Source organism: Arvicanthis niloticus, chromosome 18 (genome assembly GCF_011762505.2).
Source record: "Arvicanthis niloticus isolate mArvNil1 chromosome 18, mArvNil1.pat.X, whole genome shotgun sequence".
Taxonomy (NCBI): Eukaryota; Metazoa; Chordata; class Mammalia; order Rodentia; family Muridae; genus Arvicanthis; species Arvicanthis niloticus.
In genome coordinates, this window is record NC_047675.1 from 5,195,763 (window position 1) to 5,216,882 (window position 21,120).

The 21,120-nt window shown below is 43.2% G+C and overlaps 1 protein-coding gene across 5 annotated transcripts in view; it reads left to right on the top strand.

The window, feature by feature from the left end:
• The window catches only part of Nr3c2 (nuclear receptor subfamily 3 group C member 2), a 327,934-nt gene that overhangs the window by 247,162 nt on the left and 59,652 nt on the right, over positions 1-21,120 (top strand). For all 5 annotated transcript variants that reach the window (XM_076915431.1, XM_076915429.1, XM_076915430.1 and 2 more), the window contains exons 5-6: positions 17,640-17,978; positions 19,487-19,631. In XM_076915431.1, coding sequence (XP_076771546.1) covers positions 17,640-17,978; positions 19,487-19,631 — 484 coding nt within the window. The remainder of the gene's footprint in view (positions 1-17,639; positions 17,979-19,486; positions 19,632-21,120) is intronic.

A 21,120-nucleotide genomic window follows, 5' to 3' on the forward strand; every position in this document is an offset into this window, starting at 1 on the left:
TCGTGGGTCCTAGTCTCCTGGTGCACTGACAGACAGAAATGACTACTGTTGCTTTCCTGTTGTTCTTTCCCAAGCCTCCGTGGCTTCCTACAGGGCTCTTCAGGAGAAAGCATGGCTACAAAGGACAGGAAGAATGTGACCCAGGATTTTGAAGGGAAGTATGAGGTAGCATCAGGGTGCAGCAGACATGTTTCGGTTTAGGTTCAAACAATAGCAGTCATCTCGTCATGGACATCATTTAATTACAGAAAATTTCTAATACGCTAATTTTTATCTGCTTATCTTTAATTTATCCATACATTTAAAGGCAAAAAGGTATTTATTTGTAATAAGCAGTTGAAAAAATTAATAGTGTTTATGCTTCATGGAACTAAATCAATGATGGCTTCATTTTGGAGTTAAAAATGTTCAATGTAGTTAATTTGAAAAAACAGAAGGCATTGCTGTAGAGATAGCTCAGCAGTTAAGAGCATTAAAATATAAAAATATATTCATTAGTGAAAGTATAAAATCCAGTCTGATGTGATGCTCTACAGCTTCTGTTTTGATGGCTTCTCTAACAGGAGTGGGGCGTGTCCTCAGTTGTGCTGTCTTTAGATCTAGTTCATTTTAACATTTAGGTTTTTAATTTGTAACTTTTTGTGATAAACCTTAAAATAAGATCTCATAATAAGATAGTCACTGGATAGTTTTATGTTAACCTGACACAATTTAAAGGCATCTGAGAGGACGGAACTTCAATTAAGAAAATGTCTCCGTAGATCATAGGCTGCAGGCACACCTGTAAAGCATTTCCTGCCCACTGTACCTGCTGCCATTCCTGGGCTGGTGGTTCTGAGTTCTAGGTTCTAAATGAAAGCAGGCTGAACAAGCCAGGAGCAAGACAGTAAGCAGCACCCTCCATGGCCTCCTGCCTCCAGGTTCCTGCCCTGTTTGAGTGCCTGTCCTGAATTCTTCAATGATGGACTTTGACATGAAGTATAAGCCAAATAAACCCTGTCCTTTCCAACTTGCTTTTAGGTCATGGTATCTTATCATAGCAATAGATAGCCTAACTAAGCCAGATACAGTATAAAAGATATCAAGAAAATTCAGAAAAAAACTATCAGGATATACTTTAAAGTGTATAATCTGCTAAATTGGAAAGTCTGGGAGATATGGATGAATTTCTAGATTGGTAGGACCAGACAGAGTTAGTCTGACATGAGGAAAAGAGCTTAAGCAGATTGCTAACAAGCAGTGAGACTGAAGCAGCAAATTAAAAGCTAATAAAATAACATAAACTATCTCCCAAGTGCATGTGCTCAGGCCTCACTGCCCAGTCCTACCTGACCTCTAAAGAGATAACAGCAATACTTCCCAACAGTCCCAGAAGGTGGGAAGCTAAGGAGTGCTGCCAACTCTCTCTATGCAGCCAGTACTACCTTATCCTAAACGCACGAGGGAACACACACATACACACATGAAGGTGGGCTTCAAATCCTCAGAAAAGGAACAAGGAAAGTGTAGCCTTAGCAGGCCAGCCTGGGGAAGGGGACAGGTGAGGAAAGGTGCAGGGGAGGGCCCTCAAGATGGCCCAGGGCTGAAGGCCTTACAGCCAAGCCTCTTGACCTAGGTTTAATGCTATTCCCAGGACCTGCATGGAAAGCACTGCTTCCACAGAGCTGTCCTCTGACCCTCATACACGTGCATGCCCTCCAGACAGACAGACAGGCAGACAGACAGACAGACAGACAGCTCGTGATTCTAAAATTTAAATTTGAAAACCAAACCCAGAAGCTATGGGAGAGAAAGGCCCCAATTTGGTCTGTAGTCTACCAGGTGATAAGGCTCAGGGTGCCTGTCTGTCCTCACCCTAATTCCTGGACACACGGAAACATCTCTACATACTTTAAGAGGCAAGAAAGAGCCGCAGGCGTAGAGGTGACACCCAGCCTTACCCTGGCCCGGCCTTAGTCACAGTAGGGTACAAAGGAATAGCAGTTGTGGAGTCCAAGCCCCTAAATAGGTCTTCTCTATGCTGTTTGTTCCCCAGGAAGTGACCCCTTGACCCACTTTTCCATCCTTCCTCTGCAAAGATGGCTGAGTCACCTCATGAAGCTTTTTCAAATGTTATGGTTCACAGGACGGTGGCTCACTTACAGCTAGTTTATAAGCAAAGTGTGGGGAAAATCGTTCTCTGGCTAAGACATTTGCCTAAAATACTCTGGAGCTGAAAACAAGATCCCAAACAAAAGGAACCGTTAAAGGAAGCCTCTGCCTGATTGACTGACAGAGGGTTTATTTTGCATTTTTTTCCTCCAACTATTTGATTTATTTTTCTTTTAATGAAATCTGAAGCCTCCCTGTGGATTGAGATTTAAAATGAATGGGTTTCCCAGCCTGAGCACATTGCTGGTTTGTTTGTATCCCTGAACACACACCCTATCCCCACCCTGCCCTCTGTGGGGCTCTGAGTCACCCCTGAGAATGGCCCTCATACTGTCACCTCTGGACCTTCCACACAGACAGGACCTTCTCCAGCACTCATGTCTTCTTCTCCGCTGTCAGCGGCTGTTTCCGCTAAGGTAACATGGATGGCTTGAGGGACAGAGCCATCTGTGTCAGTTCCAACAAGGGCTCTTCACTTGTACCAGATGCATAAGCAGACCAAGAGGAAGGTATCTGGACTTCTATGTGTATTCACTTCTATTGCTGTGATAACAAATAACCAGTTTACTGGTTTAAATAAAATTATACAAAAAAAAATTTTTTTTCTACAAATATACAGGTTAGAAGCCTAAAATGGCTCTTACTGAGCTTCTCTGTGAGTCAGTAGCTGGGTTCCTCTGAGGAGGAGGCTAGAGGAGGGAACCCGCTTGCTTGCCTTTCTACACTTTTGGCCTGCGATCAGTTCATTTGCCGTGTGTGCTTCCCAAGTTCTAGGGGTCAGGAGGAAGTGTCTTTTAGGGACCATAATAGTTCCTTCTTTCTTGCTGCAACTGAAAGGCTTGGTGGGATAAAGAGGAAAGATACATTTGTTCATGCTCACAAAAAATTTTGGCCACAGATGTTTACACTGTGGTAGGGAACGCACAGCACAGAGCTCTCAGTTCCTGGCAACAGTGTGAGCCTGCTCACAGCAGCTCAGGACTCAGAGAGACTGCAGCAGGAACCAGCAGCCTGGCGCAGTCTTCGCAGAAAGTAGTGATCGTCCGCTAGCCAGGTCCTACCTGCTCAAAGCTCCACAGCCTCCCAAGACGGTGCCACCCACTGACGGACAAGCATAAAACATAAACCTGTGAGGGACATTTGACATGCAAACCATAACAGAGATGATTATTCTTCTCGACATAGTTTTTCGTAGCCCATTTCCCACTAAAACATGTCCCCATGCTGACTTTGGGATGCTTTCCTGATTCTGGCCGTCCACATTTGTGCTCTCTTCTCTTTAGCTCTGAAGCACTTTGGTGCAACATGTGCTTACTAAACACTACTGTGTGAGGGAACAGAAATCGTAAAACCAATTAGTTAAATTATGAACTAATTATTTAACTAATGATATAACTAATAAAACTGATATAAATATATCATATATATCATATAAATATATCATATAAATATGATATAATAATAAACATAAATAATAATAATAACTAATCCCATAACAGATTCCAAAAGCACTCCTTTATCAATGTTTTCTGATGATAATATTTTTTTATCCCTTTACAGTTTTGAACCTGTAGGTTGTGACCCTTTAGGAGTTAAACAACCGTTTCATTGATCACATAAGACCATTGGAGAACACAGATATTTACATTATGATTTATAATAGTAGCAAAATTACAGCTATGAAGTAGCAATGAGAATAATTTTATGGCTGGGGTCACCACAGCAGGAGGAACTGTATTACTAAAGGGTGGCAGCATTGGGACGGCTGAGAACCACTGCTCTAGAGGAAATTACAGCTCCCAAAACATCTGTGTCTGGGCCTCATGGTAGAATAATCTGGAAATTTCTTCAGTGGTAATACACCTCAGAAATGAATTCACAATTTTCTACCTAAAGGAGAAGTTTCGGGTGATATTGGACCTCACCTTGTTGCTTATTTGCTACATACTTTCTGTCATCCACACGGAGGAACGGCATTGAAGGCTGTTGGTGCTGCCAAACCGGGAATTTCAGCCTGCTCTGACAGGTTTTCGTTAAACATTAAGTTCAAGGTAAAAAGTTATGGTGAATAACTTAAAATGAAAGCAGATAAGTTAAACCCCTCCACGCAAAAAAAAAAAAAAAAAAAAAAGTAAATGTGAAAAATAAAGACGAGAGAAGGCCGAGCTGAGTGGCTGTATGCCAGCACAGGCCGAGGCAAGTGGGCGATCCCAGGCCAAGGCCAGCCTGCTCTATGTAGTAGTTGCAGGCTAGCCAGGGCTACATCATGAGCACCTGCCTCAAAGACATAAACAGCAAAGGTAAAAGAAAATCAAGCTACGGGAGCGGAGCAGAGACAGGGATGTGCCTGAGGAGCTAGGTGGAGCGATGACTCCCTACATTATGAGACCGTCATCCAGGGTCCAGCTGGGGAAGAGCCCAGAGGCCAGCTGGAAAACATCACCTGTATTTGCAGAAGTCCTCAACCTGTGACTCAGTTGCCATCCAAGAGCAGAGTGGTAATGGGCACATACATCTGCCCAGGCTTAAGGACCACTTAGAAATCTACACCAAAACCTGTGGGTAGGGATTGTGTAAGAGCATGAGACTGCATGCAGGATAACATGACCTTGCCATATCTTCATGAGGGGACCATTTGTAATCATACACTGAGCCTGGCCAGGCCCAGGGCAGGCACTCTTGGGATAGGATAAGAAATGCTCCCTTGGAAGATGAGAAAGTCTATAAATTCAGGGGTGTTGACTCATTACCCCCAGTTGGTGGCAAGAGGAAGTTGATCCTGGGGAGCAGAACTACCACACATCTGAAGGGAAGAGTTGTGGAGAGGCCCTATTTCATGACAGGAACAAATATTCTTTTTAATAGATGGCTAGTAAAGAGGCCCATTGTATAAAGCTCAACTTAAATTTAATGTGAGACTGAATGTTGAAATTCACCATTACTCAGTTTTTTTATGAGGGTGGCAACATACAGGATATGCACTTGCCGGGCCATGCACACGCCCTTGGGTGTGGCGGGCACTTGTCGGGGCCATGCACACGCCCTTTGGGTGTGGCGGGCACGTGGCTGCCTTGCCAGCTGTAAACTTGATGATATAATTACCGTAAACTTGGGGACTCTTTCCAGGGGCTGTGTGTGTTGCCCAGGTGGCTTGCAGATTTTGTTAGTATTTTTTGTGTGTGTGTTTGTCTCACATAACAAGCTGGGAACACTGAAGAAGTAATAAGTTCCATGTATAAATAGGTTCTGTTGTTGTTGCAACACTCCTGGCTTCTCTAGGGAAGTCAGTAGCTCACCTGTCTATGAAACACAGCTCATTCAGCTCCTCGTGAAGTAAGTGGCCACTTCTTAACTCTGGGTATCTGTTGTCATGAGGAAAGCAAGCTAGTAGTGCCAGATTCTGTGTGAAAAATTCCAAATTTTGAAAATGAGGATTTTTCTTTTTTGGACAGGTCAGTTTCCAGCGTCGGACATCTGCTGTTAGGAAGCTATAGATGGGAGAGGAATTATCAAGACTCTCCCATCAGTCCTCTCATGCTTGCTCTCTGTGTGGTCCAGGGATTTCCTCTTCTGACCTCTGTCTCTTCTGGTTTTAAGGACTTTCTTAATGTAGACCACTGGCTTGGGCACAATGTAGACCATGGGTGATTTTCTTCCAGAATGGACATTGGATAGCTTGGAACCTTTCTGGTTGTCATAGCTGGTGGCCAGGGGTGGTACTGGCATCTACTGGGTAAAAAGACTAAGTCTGATGCTGAACACTCTGTGACACAGGATTGTCCCTATAGCCATGAATTATCCAATCCAGATAACAGTGGAGTGGAGGAGACCAAACTGTTAGTGTTCCTCCTTTCTTTTTTTTCCTTCCCTCCACCTTTTCTTTCCTCTCCCCTTCCCTCCATGCCCCTCCCTCCCCTCTCCCCTCTCTCTCAGTCTTGCTCAGGTTCCCTCTGTTTTTTTTTTTCTTTCCTTTAGCCTATCTAGGTTGCTAGTTCTCAGTTCCATGTGCAAGAAAATAGCCACATGCAGATTTGAGAATGGGAAGCCCCCAACCTCCACTTCTGATATGTGGACCTTGAAAAGCCCAAGACTCTGCATGGAGAATTCACCCCTGGGTTTTCCCAATGATGATCTGGAGACCAGAGTTGGACAAGTTGGGTGATCAGTTCTGTTCCCATGGTCTCTGGGCTCTTACAGTCTTCATCCCGAGCTTTTTGCTTAGACATTGTTGCCTTTATGAAGCCACGCATCACAAAAGACTCTTAACCAACATTTGTGTCTTGAAAGAAAATAAATTAAAATGTAGCTGTGGATGAAGACAGAAAGCATCAATCTTTGGTTAATGTCTTCTGTGTAGGCATAAGAATTCTTTTGTAGTGGCTCCCTGCAGATTCAAAGTTAAACTTTGTTTTTATTCTAAGCACAAGAACAAACTATAAGCGAGAGAGAGGGAGGAGAGGAAAGGGGAGAGGAGAGAAAGAGAGCTGATAATAGAGAAGGAATCATATGAGTGGTTATTCTACTAAGCAGTTGTAATTTAAATATTATAAACTATTAACTTCCAGAGGTAATACCATGAGGGCATTTGTAGGGATGTGAGATCCATCAAATGCCGTTTGGTATTTGGAAAGATGGAATAGTTGTACCTTAGTAGTTGATTGGCTTTGGCACCTAGAGAATATTGCATGTTTTCCTAACTTGAGTATTGGTTATAATGCATAGTACTTTGGTTGTAGGTATTAGACATCTTCTTGAAATATAAATCAGAGAATGATATGCGTCAGTTACTGAGTGATGTATCGAGGCCTGTTCATGGGTATCTTGTTATCAGAACACTGACTGGTATCCTACCATACACACAGGGCATCTTGGTCTCATAGAAATGCTGATGACCTAATGGCCATCTGTCCAAGAGTCCTGAAGATCATTAGCCTCCAGCTTCTGCAGCTTCCTGCTGTAATTCTGGAGAAACTATATTTTACCAGTGTGGAATTCTGTTTGGATAATTGGGCCCCTTGCCCTAATCCTGCCAGAGGCTTCTCTCTTCCATCCATATGCTTTTGTGAAGGATGCTGACCTGATTTTGTTCAGAAGGCTGGATTGAACCTTAGCTGGAATTGTTTTCCAGGGAGACAAGCCTACCCTGGGGCTTAAGATGAAACCTAACAGCCCTGCTTTGTTCCTCTGAAGAGCTTTGTTAGGAACTGCAGCGATCAGGTTAGGAAATCTAACTGGTTTGAGACACTGAGAAAAACATTGATTCGTTTGTTTACCTGCCTTGTCTTTCCTATACTTTTCAATGAGCACTTACTCACTGTGCACTGTATTCTACACAGCAAAATGCTTAAATAAATTCTGGTGTCACAACCCAGAAACAAAAGGAAAGAGTTCAGAGTCCATCATGATATGGGGATGACCACATGGTTTTTATCTCCATGGTGATTCCGTGAAGGGAGATTGTGTTTAGTGGGGTTTCTAACACTAACTGGGGGTCCAAGAAATAGACATTAAAGACAAGAAATTCTCTAAGAGGAAGTTACAGGTTTCTATTATCCCGGTTCAAGTTTGGGGATTAAAGATCATAGTAGAATTAGCACTTGTATTTCACCTAGTGTATAACTTGAATCAATTTGAAAACTGTAACATGAAACTGCCCTTTATCCAAGTCATCAATGAGGACCTGACTCTTAGAAACCTTCAAGCCGTGGGGTAACAGTCATACCAGAAAGGTCTTCTTCAGCTACTAACAGTGGCAGCCATGGAATCCACCCATACATTTTCAGGTGAGCAGTCACTATGTTCCAGCCGACTTTGGTGTGAAGGGAATCCTACCTTGGGAGCAGAAGCAAGCATGAGGGAAGGACGTTGGAGGCTAGCTGCTGGAGGGAAGAAACAAAGTGTAGGTTTTCCCTTATTGTGAAGGTGATGTTGCTTTAAGAGTTTAGAGGTTTTTAAATGAATTGCTAACATTGTTTCAAATGTGAACTGAGCTCCTCAAGAAATGCTTTCAGAAAGACCTACTTTTCCTTCTGGAAGTCCTCTGGGCAGCTCAGCTTCTCAGCTTCAGTCACCAACTTCCGCTAGCCTGGGATCTCATCTCTTGTAAAATAAAAAATAAACTCCTTCAATGTTTGGGTATCTGGCTCTGAAAGAACTTTCTCTGCACCTTGTTTTTCTGTTGTTCTGGGTTTCCTTTTGTTTTTTTGTTTGTTTTGTTTTGTTGTAGGGAAGGAGGTTACTGTTTTTTATTTGTCTGTTTTGGCTAAGTAGTGTTAATGTGAAGAATACTTTCAAAATGAAGACAGAAAGTGTAGTCTCTTAAAGGAGCTTTTGTTCAGCCTGTGATGTTGGACTGGTTTTGAGGGAGTCTCTAGTGCTCTGGAATTTACACTGTGGCAGAAGACCAAAGGACAGAATAGAAGTGAGCCTTATAAACAACTGGGTAGGGCAGGCCTGTGTGGGCCTGGTGCTTCTCCTCCCAGCTGCTCTCTCTCCCCTCTCCGGATCTGTACTGAGCCCAGGAGCCGCTGCAGGTTGCCATTTCAATGCTTCAAAACAGGCCGATTTAGTCTAACACTACTCAATCTGGGAGTTTTCGGATCAAGTCTACCAGTATCCTGAAGAGAACCCAGCCTAGAAAAATAACTTTTTTTCAACTCTATGCATCATTGGCTACTATTAATTCTTAATTTAGACCTATTCTGATAATGTCAGAGGAATAAAATGTGGAATAATATTTATTTTAGAAGCTATAAACATTGACATTTGTTTTCCCTTTCCTCAGGCCTGCTTAATCCTCCCCCTAACATGAGTGGCACCCTGGGAACGCCTTACTGTGTGCTTCCCCTGGTCCTCTTGCATACTAGTGTTAGTTTGTCATGAGGAGATTTTTACATGCTATCTGACTTCTTTGCCTGAGCAACAATTCTCAGAAACAGATTCTTTTCTCTATGTAGTTCCAGTCGTGAAGTTTTGTTCACTGATAATTTCTGTTAGGTTACCTGGCCTTTCCAGTCCTATTGCTCTTGAATGGTTTAAATGATTTTTGTCACAATGTTATTATTTAATATTGTTAATATTGTTTATATTTATTCACTAATATTTCAGTAATACCTAATTTGACCACAATGTAATCCAGTGAAACTTGCTCTGTTTACTTTTCCAGTAAATAATGCAAAAGATTACTTATAATCTGGTTATACACTTAATCTTCCCTGTAACTTGAGTGTGCCTGGGAACTCCTCACTATGTGCTGATTTCCTTTTTCAATAAAACAGGCTTCCAAGTAATTGTTCTTAAAAAAAATAATTTGGACTGCAGGGATATAGCTATGAGTAATTATTTTACAGAAATAAGGCCACACTAAGAAGAACTTTTCTCAAAACAAAATGATCATTGAAAATAAAATATGAATAAAATAAAATATGAATAAAATAGAAATTTCGGTCTTCATAGATTCTCCTCTATTGATAATTTTTATTTCTCCTACCTTTTAAGATTATTCTCATTTTGTGTGTGTATGCTTTACCGACATGTATGTGGAGAGAGAGAGAGAGAGAGAGAGAGAGAGAGAGAGAGAGAGAGAAGAGGTCAGAAGAAGGTATCAGGACTGCTGTAGCTGGAGGTATCAGGGCTGCTGTAGCTGGAGAGCTGGAGTTATAGATTGTGGTAAACCACCGTGCAGGTTCCGGGAACTGCAATGGGGTTCTTTGCAGTAGCTGCAAGTGCCCTTAGCCACCGAACTGTCTTTCCAGCTCCTAGCTTTTATTTCTTATTGATATAAACCATACAGTCATTTTTCAAAAATCTGAACTAGGTTGGAGTTAGGCAGCTCTCTTGGGTGCCTCAGAATTCTCTGGTGTGTGCCATGGTTTAAGGCCCCCTGGATGCTATTCAGGAAACATGGAGAGACTGAGGAAAATTAGCAACAGAGGCTCAGAAGAACCTGAGAGGAGAATTCACAAGCGAAATGCAAGAAACACCCATGCACTGGGTTGACAATGATCCTTGTGACTTATCTAAGGAATCCTGTACTGAGTCGTTTAGAAAGACCAGGCCATTGGTGTGGTAACGCTTCTCCTTAGTGAAACCTTCTGGAACCCGGGGTCTCCTACATACTAAACATACTTTCTGCCACTGAACCACAAATGCTTCATTTTCCCATATTTTATCTGCATAAAGTAGGTCTCACCCAGTTAGCTTCCAGTGTGAGGAGGTCTGTACAGGGCCATACTGTGGGTTTTCTACGTAGTCCGCTCTCACTTCTGCTTCATCCTGCTCAGCCTGAGCTCACCTGGGATCCTGAAGACTTGGGAGGGCACAGCCGACCATCCAGCCCATTAAGCTGAGCACTGGAGTCATTTTCAGGTCACTGCCTCCTGCCCTGTTCTCATACCTTGTTCACCTCTGCAACCTTGTTACAATAGTAATGCTTCTTTATAAACCATTCTTAATGAGTCTATTTAACTGGCATACCACTGAGATCTGCTCCATGTAGTAAATTCTGTGCTCGTGTGTGTGCCAAGAAGGCAACTGTTCAGCTGTTAAAGAATTTGCCCTTTGAAGAAGGAGTCTTTTCTGGATGGCCATGGGTATTATTGTGGTAGTTTTTCTTATTTACTGTTATAATTGTTTGTGTTTCTACTTTTTGAGACTCTTACGCTGTAGCCAAGGTTTGCATTGAACTCACTCTATAGTCCCAGCTAGCCTTGAACACACTGTGTGGCCAAAGTTGGCTTTGAACAGGTGGTCATCCTCCTGCATCAGTCTCTCAGTTGTTAAGATTATAAGTCTATGCCACCCAAGCTTAGTTTCTCTCCTTTTAAATCAGTACTATAAAACTACTGAGAGGTTTTGCAAACATATCAATCTTCTACATAGTGATCCCTTGAGAATAGGATTTGTGGAGATCCATATCTATATTTTCTGAATATTGTTAATTGGATTTTAAAATGTATGTTCACAGAACCCAGTGATCTAGTGCAGCGTTGCTTTAGGGCTTTGATTCTTAGCAAAACATAGATTCCTCCTCTGTTAAATTTGAGACCTTAGGCAAACTGGCAGGTTTTCTTCCTGCCTTTTTAGAGCTCTTTTCCAATTGCATTGAGAGTGACATAGACAGGAGCATTGCCCACCACAGCAGCCCCAGTGTGTGGTGGGTACGATGCCCTGAAGACTAGAAAAGAAAACAGGCCTGTGACTGGCTGGGGTGGCCTTCTAGTTAACACATTCATCTGTCATTAATGAGAGCCAATTGTGACCTTGTAGGCAGCTGAGCTCTGACCCCTGGGGTCAATGTCTGTGGCAGGTGCAGACTGGAGGTTCCAGGTCTTGACCAATCAGTTACATTCTCCCAGTTCTACAGCATAAAGCTAGCTAGCATGCAGTGCCCTGTCTGAACAGTGGGAGCACAGCACCTACCCCCGGGGGCATGGGTGAAGATTGACAGCAGTGTGTGTGAGAGAGCTTGCCTTGCTCCTTGGTCACCCTTTATCACCTCCCATACATGTACTCTTGGGACGAGGAGGAGGGAAGGCAGTATTTTAAATTTGGAAATGAGCAAACAGCACTGGGCCTTGAAATGTGGAGACAACTGTTTTCAAATGTGTCAGGCAAGAGATGGGGTTGGAGGGCAGTTAAAAGGGTTTTCTTCGTGACACTGAAACGTCTTTCTCGAGCCTTCTAAAGTCACAGGATTCGCCATTTTTGCATATTTTTGAATGATATCACTCAGGTGACTTCTTATCACACTTGTAAACATACACAACTGATTTCTGTGTTTCAGACCCTTTAACATCATTGTAAGACTGGAATGTACGTCAGAGGGTCTTCCTGACTTCTACAGCAGGGCTCCAAACCTCCAAAACTCATTCAGTCACTGATTCCACCTTAGGGCTAAGCCGCACTTGAGTTACAGGACCCTGCCGCCAAAGCCTTCATATCTTATCTAATCCTCAGTAAAAAGAGAAAATAAGTGGCCGTCACGATTCAGAAAAAAGGCCCTTCAAGTTTTCCAAACACCACTGGGCGGGGCAGGAAGGAGCACAGATGAAAGTTAACCCTAGAGACTTCTCCTCAGCCCTCCTCAGAACACCCTAGGCCTCTCCTCAGCCCTCCTCAAGGCAGGTAGATACAGTCCTGCCTATTCTCATGTTTGGTTCACGGATTTCTGGAGACTTTAGGTGTTTTACACTATGATGGCTTCCCAAGATTTTTCAACAAGGTGACTATTAGGAATTGTCACTTGGTCCCCCAAGTCACCACACTGCCTAGCCACTCTCCACAGACCCTTGTCCAAAGTGTCACAGGGAACTTGAGAATTAGAGGGCAGGTTCTATCCTGCTGTCAAAACCGTCTCTTTTTTTCCCCCCATTCAAAAAGAGAGTCAAAGTTTCAGCAGAAGACAGCCCTGGATGTCTCCCCATTGCATGCAGGAGAGCACAGGAGAGTGTTCCTCTGTCTCCCCATTGTGTGCAGGAGAGCACAGGAGGGTATTCCTCTGTATTCCAAGGCTCTTCCTCCTACAGTTCCCAACCTGGCTGCACTGAAGGTACATCATCTCTCCTTTAAAACTCCCAGCTCAAGATGGAGCCTCCCCCATGCATGTATTGGTGTATATACATATTCCTGATTCTGACTAATATTAAAAATAAAAAAGAATGAGAAAAGAGTATAGCCAGGAACTAAAAATACCATCAAAATAATTATATCCAGACCTGGGAATAGCATGTAGGCATCTCCTATTGGGGAAACCATAACTTAGAACCTTGTGTGCACTTCAAAGCCTGTTTTTACTGCCTTTCACTCCTTCAAGCCTCGACACTTGCTCTGGCTTCTGGTCTGAAAGACTCTACTCTTGGACAGGTCAGCACTATCTGATTGTGGTGGATCTCCTGCAGGAATGTGGCCTCATCCACTTCCAAATCACACCAAAAGCCGATAGAGGCCCAGTGACAATTGCACAGAAGGAACAGGAAGGTTGACCCTCTGCAGAGATAAAACAGCTGTCTGCCATTGTCTTTTTCTCCAAATACCTTTTGGTGCCCAAAACTCAACCCAAGCAGTTTGCATAAAGCTAATCAGTTTTCCAACTCAGCTTTCTCAAAATGATTCTCTCTCGTCAGGGCTAAGATTTTGCCATAAACAGTTGACTGCTTGGAAAACAGTACTTCTTATGCAGTAGGTAGGTATCAGTTATTTGCTATGTAATTGGTAAACATGAAAATAGCAATAAAATCATATTGTTTATGCCTCTAATGTTATCTGTGGGTAGCTTTACACACCAGAAAATTTAGTGGGAGATGCACTAATTCAGAATTTCTTACAAATTAGTCAGAACTCGAGTTTACCTTTGCCATAGCATGTGTCCTGTAAAATTAGTAACATGTAGTACTTTGTTAATTATGTAGAAGTATCCGAAAATATGTACAGATCCTTTTAATTGCCATGCTCAACACTCTTAACCATTGCAGGAGTCTTTATAAACAATTAAGAGATGCCACTTCTTTATTCCCCATTGAAACACTAATTATTTATCCATGAAGACAACTTACCCTTAGCCCTCCTCTACAGCTAACTAGTGTGTGTTCCCTCAAGAACTAGTTAGATTCTTTTTATCCCTGTTAGTACAAATTAGGATGGTTTTGCTGTAGAGCCAATTAATGTCATCTGAGAAAAGGTACCATTTCTTCTTTTGATGATGTGACTGAGAAATGCTTCATTCTCCCTGACTTTGCATTCCTCCTCCCGTGACTAAAAGAAAATGAAGTCTTGCACCAAAAGCACAATCACGTTTGTTTGGCTGAAATCAACACCCCAAGAGTAGGAGAAGCACTGATACTGCCCTGTGGGATACAATTACATTTGACCTGTGAACCAATTGTAACAACAATAATGACAAGAATAATAAAATCCCTATACAGACAGCATCTCTAATATCTGCCACCAAGTCCTTAATTTTCAAGTGATCCTAATTTCTGATGTAGAAGGGAGCTGAGGTGATAAGGTACTTGGAGATCCATGTATGCCATCACTGAGGCAGCCTAGGCTTTTGTCAGAAGGGTACTCAGGGTCCTCACATCCCTTAGAGGTAGAATAAACCAAACAGGATATTGTATTACACTGGAATGTAAAGCTTCAGACAGTCAATCTCCAGATCACACAGGGAAGTTGTCCCAGTCTTTGTGGTGCTTTCAGCTTGATGTTCTGATTATTGGTCAGGGACAGGAAGCAGAACCTCCCATTGCCAAATCCTGGAAAATAAATCAAGGAGAGAATCTATGGAGTTCTGTTTCCTAGCTGGGCCACGAGATAGAAGCTGCCAAGATATTGCCAATAAGGCCTTGGTACCTGAGAGCAACCGCTGAGCACACAGTGCTTTCTGTAGAATCCAATACGGGTAAATGAAATTCTTCTTTCAAGTGGATTTAAGTGGGGGTGAGAGACAGTTACATCCATGTGTGTGAAACATACATACACACACACACACACACACACACACACTCACACACACACACACACACAGAGAGAGAGAGAGAGAGAGAGAGAGAGAGAGAGAGAGAGAGAGAGAAGGAAAGTGTGGCTCTCACCACCTGGGACTCTGAGATCTCCACGCCCAGTGACCATCAATTCCACAGAATTCAATCAGGAACCCTATCCAAATAGCCAGGTTCGCTTTGAATAAGAGAAACACGCTCATTCAGGATATTTTGCCAAAATTCCAGTGCAATTAGCAGACATCTTAATTATCCACTTGGGTTTGAAGCTAGTGCTCACCCTAAAGCATACAAATGATACTAAGAAGATAAAGAGGAGAACTGAAAGAGAGACCACATGGCATGGAAGGGAGAGGTGGGGTCATGGCTGCGTTCAAGTGTTCCCTTTGTGCTTTGTGAGCTCTGAAAGCTTCAAAAGGTATCTCTCCTTCAACTCCTCGGCTTCTTCACCTGAAAACATGTCAGCAATAATAGTCACAGGTAGGTCCTGGTGAGCACTGGATTTCCGGAAATATACAAGTCTGCTGAACTGTGTCCAGACACTGGGTACTCAATAACTGTAGCTCGTTAGTTCACAAAGGGGTCATTACACAGTAGAAATTTTTCTTAGAAATAATTAGTGACTCAAAAATTTTTTCTAAAAATCTCAGAAGTTTGTCTATATTTTGTACAGGGAAATAAACTGAGGCTTCATGTACTGATACATTGTGAAATTTATTAATGTTTAAAATGAAACATATTCATTCAGTAAATATTGGTGAAGAACTCACACGTTAACAGCATGGTACACAGGATGGTATTGTAAGAACGTAAGACATCTTCCCCACACTCTCTGGGCTTTCAGGGAGATGATGAACATGTGCTTGCTTGTGGCTGAAGAATCCACGCTCTCAGGACATTGACAACCTAAACCGTGTCAGTAAACATAAATTGTCTCTCAGTTCCAAGTGTCCTGGTGTGTTTACAAAGCCAGACACGAAGTTAAGTGAAACGCTAGTTGTAGTGCTGAGATCCTGAGTGTAGTCATGCTACAGGTGACAGCCTGGAGAAGACAGTCACTATTCTCTGTGATACTCATGACACTTGAGTGGAAATCAGACAGGAGAAATCAACACAACAAAATAGATGGGACATTAAACAAATATACACTTTATACTTAATTTGCAAGCAGATATCTTTTTAATAAGACATAAAAAAAGTATCAGCCATCACTGTTTCTATCAGTCAGAATTGTCCAGCAGCTACCACAGCCTCATCTTAGGAAGCACTTTAATGGGCTCCTTCCTGGTTTTGTTTTCTGCTATTGGAGACAGTCTCTCCCTACGGTCCAGCTTAACCTTGAAATCACTCTGATGCCCAGACTGGCTTGAATTAACACTTTATCTTGCTTCCACCTCTGAAATCCTGAGACTGTAGATGTGCACCACCACATAGTGTCTATAATATTTTTGCACACATGCACGGGTATGTGCACACATCAGTGCACATATGTATGGAAGCCAGAGATCTTCATGATGGAGGCCACACTTGTCTTCTCCCTTAGGAGAAGGACCTCTCACAGAGCCCTCCCCACCATGTTTCAGGTAAACAACCTGAAGCTCAGAAGTTTCTATATCTCAGAAGCTTTAGGGATCTGATCGCCCAAAGGACCAGTGACTGCTCTGGAGGACCTGGCATTAGTGATTACTTAGATGTTCTGTTTTTCTCTGGATCTGATTGGCCAGTCGCTTTACTGATACATTCTGGTTGTTTTCATTCACACATCACCTTGAAACATCCTGATTACCTACACTACCATGTCAGCAGTATGTGGAGACTAAGAGAGCAGGGATCTCTGTAGATGTCTGTGGCCCATGTTACCACCAAAGGCTATAAGACATTCATAGTTTGGGCTGCTGTCTGGGGCCATGATGATGTCTGTGGGCTAAGTTGGCCTTGCTCCTCACCAGCTGTGGCACTCAGGTGATCTGGCCATGCCCTTTACTTAGGCAGTGCAGGAGAGCTGGCTGTGGTGACATGGGTACAGGAGAGCTAGCCCCACCTCTGGCCTGGGAAGCATGAGAGAGCTGGCAGGCTAACCAACTCAGCTACCACCCGGGCTCACTCAGATCCAGAGCTATGAGCTGGCCCACCCCAGCATCTACCTTATTTGTGAACTGCTGGAGTGTGAGAAGGAGATGATTCTGCAGAACTAAAGCTGCAGGATCTCCATGACACGAGGCAACAACAGGATATCCGAGAGGATTAAGTAGAAGCTGTGTCTGGTTCATGTAGAATTACTAAATGAATTCAAAGTGTTATAACTGCAAAATTAGAAATTAGCACAGCCATAAGCTTAGCTTGGTTCTTCTGAGCATTCTTTTGCTAACCATTCACCATGTATCTTCCCAGTTACCTTTGCATTCACCTCTGCTGGATCCCAGGATGTTAGCATTTGAAGCTATTGCTGTCCCTCCAAACACCATTTCCTGTGATTGGACAAACTCTGAAGTGCTATTCTAAAATGAGAATCATAATAATCACTTCCCAAAATAATTGTTAAATTGGGGGATTTTGTGCAAGCCATTTAGAACCTGCTTGGTACTAAGCATTCCATTTGGTTTTTCCTATTTTTATTTTTGTTGTGGGCCCCACTTGTATCAGCAATACAGTTCTGTGTCCTTTCCTGTGAACTCCTCTCTGTTGTGAAAACAGGAAGAGGTTCAAGTCATCCTGCAGGTATCTGCACTTTTCCTTGGGAAGAAGGGGAGACCTGTGCCATGTAGCAAAGGCAAAAAAGCAGGTGCTAGCCTGCTTCACATAGTACTAGCCTGGGAGCTTAGCCATTTACCTTAAACTGTTTTGAAGATATGCCTTTTGATACAGGAGTTTCTTAGGAGAGAGCTTGCATCGCTTGCAGCTCAATGGCCTGTGGAAGTCAGTCGGCCTCATGCGATGTGTTGGAGATGATGTGTGCATTTTGCCCTTATCCCTTCTGATGTTTACATTTGACAGCTCGAAAGTCAAAGAAGCTGGGGAAGTTAAAAGGCCTTCACGAGGAGCAGCCACAGCAGCCCCCACCACCGCCACCCCAGAGCCCAGAAGAGGGGACCACATACATCGCTCCTACCAAGGAGCCATCGGTGAACTCTGCGCTGGTCCCGCAGCTTGCCTCCATCACGCGTGCACTCACGCCATCCCCAGCCATGATCCTGGAGAACATCGAGCCCGAGATCGTGTACGCAGGCTATGACAATTCCAAGCCAGACACCGCAGAGAGCCTGCTCTCCACACTCAACCGCCTGGCAGGCAAACAGATGATCCAGGTCGTGAAGTGGGCCAAGGTACTTCCAGGTAGGACCGTTAACTGCTCAGGCTCTGTCTAACAGTGGTGCCCTGGTGTCTGCTTTGCATAGCATCCTGGCATGAAGACTCCAGAGTGGTGGGAGAAGTCTAGATACTGTTTCATTTCTTTCCTTCCAAGAATGCAGGCTTGTAGTTCTGTTATTCTTAAGGCAGGCACATAGATGGTGTTTGCCAAAGAAAGGGGTTGCTTTGTCCCCAAGTATCAATGAGGTAAAACACATTCTGTTAGTGAAGTCACACTGAGCTGGCAGGACAGCACCTAGGTTTAATCTAAGCTCAGGCCCAAGGAACTTAGGCCTGGAAGGGGTCTTGTAAGACATTCTGATCAACTCTTCCTGGTTAAAAAATAAATAAATAAATCCTGCTCGGGACTCAAGAGATGGTTGGGGAAGTGCCTTAACACACCTGAGTTTGGATCCTCAGAACCGACAATTATATTACATATGGTCTCCATCTCAGAGAAGTCAAGCAGGCCTGTAACCCCAGCACTGGAGAGAGAGAGAGAGAGAGAGAGAGAGAGAGAGAGAGAGAGAGAGAGAGAGAGAGAGAGAGAGATCACTGGAGCATTCAGGCCAGACAGCCTAGCTCCAGATTCAGAGAAAGACCCTGCCTCAAAAGATAAGGTGGACAATGATAGACAAGCCATGCCCATGTATGGCCTCTCCATACTGCAGCCACATGGCCACACAGGCACCTGCACATACACATGCATACACTTGCACATGTGTCACAGGCAAACAAAATCCCTCCCCTCCCTCAGCACCCACAAAGCACTCTGAAACTCTCGACCGGTGTTCATTTTCTGCCAGGCAGGATTTTGTTAATGAGATCCTGTTAGCCTACAGAAGCATCATGCTGAAATGTTCTCACATTGCCCTGGTCCATGTATTACCTGTGGTCAACCTGTAGTCTGCAGGAAAAAAAAACGGGGGCTTCACCCCAGAGAATAACATGACACCGCTGGAAATAAGGAGCGAGAAAAGCACAGTGGGGCCTTAAGCAAGGATGCTTGCCCTGCTGCAGAACACTGCCAACAGCTGCTCTCCCAGGCATTGGGGACCACAGAGTCAAAAACACTAAAATGTTTCTGCTTGCAGACATGCAGATGGTGACAGTTAACACACACACACACACACACACACACACACACACACACACACACACACACACTGCTTTAAGTGGGTGCTGTTGATTGTGTGGGGATGAAGCAAATGTTGCCGGTGAATGCAGTGTCCTCCAGCTCGATGGACTCTTTAGTGTGATTTGTCCCCACAGCCACCACCCCTCCACACCAAGTATTTAGTGTGAATTTAAAATGAGGTCTGTGCAGAGCCAGTTGCGTGAAGAGCCAGGAGTGCGCAGAGCTGGGCACAGCCACCGTAGGTGTCAGTGGAGTTGATGTGAGTCTGTTAGAGAAAGGTAGTGAGAGCTGACTTCTTCCTGGAATGTACTCACATGCTAAGTGTCTTTCGGTGATTAATTGTTCTGTTCTCTAGGATTTAAAAACTTGCCTCTTGAGGACCAAATTACCCTCATCCAGTATTCTTGGATGTGTCTATCATCGTTTGCCTTGAGTTGGAGATCGTACAAACATACGAACAGCCAATTTCTCTATTTTGCACCAGACCTAGTTTTTAATGAGTAAGTACCTATTAATTAGCCCTCATAAAACAAACTGCAGAATTATTCGTTATGCTGTTTTTAAAAATTGTCTCTAAGCCAGATGTACAAGTGTGGAAGAATCTACTGAAACGAGCATTTTTAAGAGTTTAAATGATGTTGAATTTTTAAAACTTAAAACTCAGTCATTAAAATGCTGTAACATACACAAATCTGACTATCAGTAATAAATCAGTATATGTAACTGTTACATCATGTATGTGGGAACTGTCCCAAGAGAAAGAGGATCCAGTTGGCTCTGAGAACTCACCTGGTACAATGCCATGATTAATAGAAAGCAATCTCTTTGGTATCTGCTCTAGTTGGAAAGAAGCACATTTCTAGGAAATGTGAATATTTAAAGTGCCAGTTTTGGAGAGCATCATAGAATGGTTCTTTTGTTAACTGTACACAGCTGCTCAGTGTGTTTTCCTGACAATCATAATTACCCTTCCTTTCGATCATAAAAGAAGCCAAAACCTTATTCTGCAGTGAAACATTCTCGTTTTATGATGCATTTTAAAAGATTGAACAAATTTTAGTAGATTCTTTTCTTTGGCTACGAATGCCTTCCTATTTTAAGTTTACATTTTATTAGTGTTTGCATTTCACATTAGCACATTTCTTGTGTGTTTATATTCCGCAATGCCTCTTTGTAATTGTTGGGTCAAAAAAATATTTAAAAGAGAGCCCTGGAATTATGATAGCAAGTCCAGCCACTCTCTAGCATATGTCTAGAGACGTGAATGTAGAGACTTCTAGAATGAGGGTATCAGATCACAAATGGGCGGGCGGTAAAGGAAAGAATCATTGTGCCAGGATTGCCCTGTGGTCATCTGCCAGGAACCCCGGCTCACGTGGCTTACTACACAGTCATTTCATTCCAAGGAACATGTGAGACCATCACAGGGTCTTGAGACAACTCCACTCTGGCAAGTGCTCAGAATAATCCTTGTGTGGCATAAATTTTCATCCAAAGTAAAGCCAAAGAACTGGCATGCACATTTTAAATTTACTTGGTTTTCCTCAATAATCAGCTGGTATTGCTAAATAGTATCAGAACCTCCTGGCACCACCTGAAGGTTCTGTGCATTTGATTTCTGTGTGAACAGAAGATCAATGTGGTCTGCCCAATCTTCCAAAGTATGTGTATCAGGTTTTCATAAAATGTAAATGGGAATACTCTGACATCTGAGCTATTTTATAGCCGCCATTATTTCATAGACTCCACCTCCAGTCCTTTTCACCCTCTCATGATGACACTCCAAATACGTTGAGGGATAATTCTTCATTGACCCATCTCTAAATTCCTGGGGCCTATAGTCCATCAGCTTACCTGTATTCTAGAGCCTTGTTAGAATGGAAACATACAATATTTGTCCTTTTGTGCCTGGCTTATTTTCATTAAATACAATATTGTCCCAGTTTACCCACCCTGAAGCATGTCTTCTGGTTCAGCCTTTGCATGGCT